This window comes from Nicotiana attenuata, unplaced genomic scaffold, assembly GCF_001879085.1.
Source record: "Nicotiana attenuata strain UT unplaced genomic scaffold, NIATTr2, whole genome shotgun sequence".
Lineage (NCBI taxonomy): Eukaryota > Viridiplantae > Streptophyta > Magnoliopsida > Solanales > Solanaceae > Nicotiana > Nicotiana attenuata.
In genome coordinates, this window is record NW_017673228.1 from 76574 (window position 1) to 82258 (window position 5685).

General features: G+C 36.4%; 1 protein-coding gene across 1 annotated transcript; it reads right to left on the bottom strand.

Moving 5' to 3' along the window:
- Positions 1–174: 174 nt before the first annotated feature.
- LOC109215781 (probable sodium/metabolite cotransporter BASS1, chloroplastic) lies at positions 175–4609 on the bottom strand. Its single transcript, XM_019379889.1, has 7 exons — positions 3992–4609; positions 2623–2716; positions 2514–2547; positions 2356–2410; positions 1236–1319; positions 862–1149; positions 175–601 (listed from the first exon to the last, which is right to left on the bottom strand). Exons 1-7 carry the CDS (start codon positions 4514–4516, stop codon positions 449–451), a joined length of 1233 nt encoding a protein of 410 aa, XP_019235434.1. The 5' UTR covers positions 4517–4609; the 3' UTR covers positions 175–448.
- Between the last annotated feature and the right edge of the window lie 1076 nt (positions 4610–5685).

Sequence of the window (5685 nt, forward strand, 5' to 3'; positions counted from 1 at the left end):
TTTCCTTTTAAAAAAAAACATGAATGTCCAAGAAACAAAAAAATCTTATCTTGATAAAAAAAGAAGAAAAAAACATGAATGTCAATCCACATGTTTGATACTACCGTCGAATAGTTGAATTAAGGAAATGCGTCTAAACTCCCTAAGCACAATCCCCCACCACATCCGTAGAGATTATAACCATAGGTACTTCCAGCGTAATTGATCAATTTTTCTTATCGAAGCAGTTTTAGAAGTTCCCAGAATTCAAAAGTTAGCTGGAACACCTTGAAATCACCACCAAAAAAATAAAAATGTTGTTGGTATCGAATATCAATGGTGATTAACCAGACATCAACACTAGGGACTTCTAATGACTAACAAGCTTGATGTATCACTTTGCAATGCAGTGTAGAAAAAAGAACGCTACAATCTCAGAACAATTGCCAAGATACACCAAGAGAGTGACTCAGTGCTGCACTTGATCGGGAACAGAGCGCCTCCAGATACCAGCCAAGGCACTGCCAAATATTGAGTGACAAACACTAGAAACTGCACATGGTACTGCAGTAAGGGGATTACCAAAGTGCTGAGTGGCAAGAACTACTCCAAGAACTGAGTTCTGCAACAAAAAAAGTACAATTTAATGACTATACAGCACCTTGCTAGAAGGCATGGTTTATATCAAGGGCTTATCTAATTATTTAAGTGTCATCTTTCCCCTGATTGTTTTTCAGGTGCCATTTTGTAATACGTTTACAAATATCTTCTTCAGTCACCAAGGACTGGAAATGGCAATTTTTTTTTTTTTTTTTTTTTTTTTTAGGATAAATGGGGAGAGAGAGCTCTTCCCAGAGTCTATTTCTGAAATCATTTGCTTACCTGCATGCCGACTTCAATAGATATTGTCCTTGAGGATGATACATCAACCCCGAGCATCCTTGAGAGTACGTAGCCAAAGAAGAAACCAGATGCATGAAGAAGAGCAGCAGCTAAGACGACCTGTTGACCTGACATGAGGATTGCAGAAGAACTCTGCGCAATTGCATTTCCACAAAGAACTGCAACAGTTGCTACAGCAATAGGGGGCATCAATGGAGACACAATTTTGACAAGGCCTTTGAAATACTGATTCAGAAATGCACCAGCTAAGACAGGAAGAAGAACCACCTGCATGTTGGCAGGCTTTATAATTTATTCTGACAAATTACAATACTACGATAATGATAATCCAATAACCAAATTAGGAAATGGACCTGCAAAGTGGACATGAAAAGTCCAGCTGCATCTACTGCAACAAATTGCCCTGCAAGTTTCTCTGTTAGGAAAGGGGTCATCACCTGGACGTGTAACCAGAAAGGTCAATTAACTTAAGGGAGCTCTCACACCATCAGATAGGATTAGAGTATCTTCAACGATATTAAGAAAGTGTCATCCTTTTACCACATTGTTTAAGAATATGAGTGTACTAATATAGAACGGCCCACCAGTCTTAGACAAAAGTGCTTTTGTTGCCTATTAATTGGCGAGATAATGCTTTGTTTATTACATTTAGATATAGAGATTGCCATTTGTATCTTTTCAGAGCAGTCCCAAACACGGATTTGCCTACCAATAATTTTGCTATCATAGTTAAACACAGATCAACAATCTAAAAAAACTACATATCAAGAAAACAACCTAAGAACCTAAATCTCTTTTTATATTCTTGACGATCAACACACACTTTCCTGTTCTGCACTTGACACTTTCATATGATCACTGAATGCTCAGTGTCACACTCTCTAACCCTGCACCTTGATTGTTGTCTAGAGGCTAATTATTTGGACCTGCTTGCACTACAACTCTGGTGGTAGGGATTAATTTAATCGTTTAGAAAAGAAATGATTGTAATTAGTGCTGAAGCCTTCACTTAAATCTGCATATTTTTCCCACCTGAATTTCAAAAATGTCCTGTCTATATCTGATGTCGATCCTGACTGTTCATCTTTGTCTTTGATGAAGGCAACAGTTGACTGCTCTGCAATCTTATTAAGCTTGTATCACTCTTAGGACAAAATGAACCAACTCCTCCAAATGCCTTCATGCTTTTGGGTAATCAAGAGAATTCAAATTCATAGTAACTTGAAAAAGAAGCTCCCCAGATTTGATTTAGTTGCTTGTTGATTATTCTGTCAATAATGCATTTCTTTGTCGGCCAAAAGCTTTATTCACAAGACTTTAGAGCTTACCTTAAGTTAAACATTTTAGAACTACCTCATGAATTGTTTTAGGTCATTTATGCTTGTGATGCATTAAACACACAACATAAGCATATGTACAGATATAAACGTCTTATATGCATATTATATTCATCAACCAAACAAAACTACTAACCACGGCAGATAGGGTACTTGCAGCAGTCATCAATACTGAAAGCGCCACATTTCCACTGCAGTTAAATGACACCTAGTAGGTATTTATAATGGAAACAACAGCAAAACAATAGTAATATGAATAACAATGATACAAGAGAACTTTCCAAAAGTACCTACCGTGCAATGTAAGTGACAATGTTACTTGCCGTCCCTGCAGAAGAATGCATGAGATGCTTAGTAAATGTCTATAAGTAGAGGGTTTGAAAAGGAGTCTAACTAAGCATACCTCCAGGACAGCAGCCAACCAATATCAAGCCTGCTGCATAATGGGATGGCAAATTTAACAGCTTACTAATAAAATATCCTGATAAAGGCATTACCTACACCAGAAAACAGGCTGTTAATGTGTCCATGCCAAGAAAATTAGGCAGGAAATATATTTTCTTAGTAGTGTGGGATAAACTGCACGCAGGTCGTCACAAGAAGTGAACAATGAATGACTAATGAATGACAAGGTAAACAGAAATGCGGAACAAGTTCACTTTATATATAAAGTGTTTTCCGAGAGACATCACAGGAAGTGGAACTTCTTGAACAAAAGAGAGGATGGACAAATAGAACAAACTATTAGTTTAACAAGGAAAAAAGAAGTCCAGGGAAGCATATATTTGAGTTGCAATCTAAGAGCTAGCATTCAAGAGGAAGAAAATGCATAATCGGAAGCTGACAAATCTGGATAAAATCGACAATTGGCAGCTTAGGAACACAAAACCAAAATAATATCAGTTTTCACCCTAAAGGGAAGGAATCCCGATATAAATCTTAACCCTAACTAAGTCTTCTGTCTTTAAATGGTGAAATGCACTTGGTAGCAAAGTGCTACAATTCATTTCGAATTTGCATATGGTTTTTGGAAATGTATTTACAAGTTGTCAGCATACTTCATCCATATCATTTTATCATCTTGCTCATGGAACAACAAGGAGTTGGATGGTACCAAACTTAAGAACTAGTCAGAGAACAAACAAACGATTAATTTCTAAGTTAGAGAAAAAAAAGCTGCTCCTAGGGCTTTGGTTCGATGCCAAAGGTAGTATAAAGAGAAATGTGCGGTAGGCGGACGTCGTTGGACCACAAGTAACCGTAGCATGGGGGTCTATGAGTTCAAATCCACCGAGCATCAAAGCTAAAAACAACGGATTTATTGGTTATCAATCAAATTACAGAATAAATGTTGCTCCTTCTGCCACAAATGTAGACTAAAATGGACAAAGCTTCATACATCAAAACAATACTTTGGGTATAAATGTTACCTCTATTACTATGGCTGGATTATTTCTAGCTGCATGCTTACAACACCGGTCAAGGGCGAAGGCACAAGCCGACATATAGGTTCGGCTGAACCCAATAGCTTTTGCTCAAGCAGTGTATTTGGTGTTTTGAATTCATGAAATATGTATAAATATTAAATCTAGAACTCAATTATTAACACTTGAAATCGCGGTCCCAAAAATCCAGAACCTGAAATACTGGCTCCACCTCCGACACCGGTGATAATTTGGACCTTTGATTGATCAACTTACTTATTCATTAACATTTCACAAGTACACTAAAAGGACTAATAAATATTCTAAGGACAAAATTTAATAAAATACCGAGTACTGAAGGACGAAACCGCAGAATAACTGTTTAGGCATAGCTAAAGCAGAACGAAGGTCATCAAAAGTAAGAGTCATTCCCATCCCAAGCATCGTAAGAGTAATACCCATCACGGTCCATTGGGGTTTGACCCAATTATAGGAATTGGGTTTGAACAGCCCAATTAAGCAACCCAAAGCTACCCATAAAGGAAACAAGACAGAAATGGCCTCCCCAACAGTTTGGATCCAATCCCCGAAGCTTTTCTTGCTGTTATTATCATCTGCAGTAATGGCATTTGACGAATTTGCACACAGAAGAGGTCCACGTATTGACCTGCTCGATATTTGGGAAATGGGTTTGGGTTTTTGATTCAAAACAAGAATTGGTGAATGGGAGTTTGAGAAGTGAAGTGATTTAGGGGATGGTGAAAGGGGCAAACGGAAATTTCTAGAGGTGAGATATTGATTGTTGTGTATTAATCTTGTGTGATTGGAGTAACAGGTTTTTGCTGTATTTGGTGTTGATAGAAACGCCTGCATTTTTTCCCCCAGTTCAGTGGCTGTTCAACACTCCGACAACGAAGCAACTTTTCTGCTAGTCACCCATCGGTCCATCATTATAAATTTCACACTAATCAAAATAAGTACTCCATTTAATTATTTTCTAATATCTACGATAATAACAAAAAACCCAGTTTGATCATCTCATAAATATGATCCGAGGAGAATAGTGTCTATGCAAATCTTACCCTTACATCATAGAAATAGAAAAGTTATTTTTTGGTAACGGCGTGAATGCCACAACCTGTAATAATAATAATAAAAAAAATAGTCCTAGCACTACTGGTTAGCCTAGGAGGAACACACTATTATCTGTCAACCTACAACCCTAATTCCTCGACATTCACACCTTATTATCGTGGGTCATATCCACGATAATCTGAAACAATGACATGCCCTGCCTTCTCTCCCCAATACTTTTTAGTCATACCCCTTCCGTTCCTCGAATCCGCCGTGGACAACTTCTCATACCTTCTCCCCAGAGCATCTATGTCTCTAATATCTAAGATTACAATATCAATTAAAATTTAAAAATTTCCTTGTTGTCTATTTAAGAATTTTTAATATTTAGAAATTTAAAATTGTATAAGATTTGATTTAGAGCCTGTTTGGATGGGCTTATTTTAAGTAGCTTTTAAGTCAAAATAGCTTTTAAGCCATAAGTTAGGATTTTTAACTTTTGGCTTTTGGCTTGTTTTTGCCATTTTAGCTTAAAAATAAGTGCTTAAAAATACTTTTTTTATTTTATCCAAACACTATAAAATGATTTAAAATTTATTTTGGCTTAAAAATACTTAAAATAAGCCAATCCAAACACGCTCTAAATTATTTTCATATTTGATTGGTGAACAACTTCTTCCCTAAGATTTGAACATTTAATTTATCCTTTTTACCGACAAAGGAAATCCCCAAACTCTTCTACTTCATTTTATTTCTTAAGGTATAAAACTTACACGCACATATTCCACATGCATTACGAAAACTTTGAAAATATGTGAATCCAATAAATTTGCGTAAATTGTTAACTTAATAAAGCGACTATATTCTTTTACGAGTAGTTTTTGTTCGTCTTATTAAACTTAAATGTTTTAGTAGTGTTTTCTTTGCTCACACGCGTTTCAAAAAAAGGCATGTAAATGATACATTCT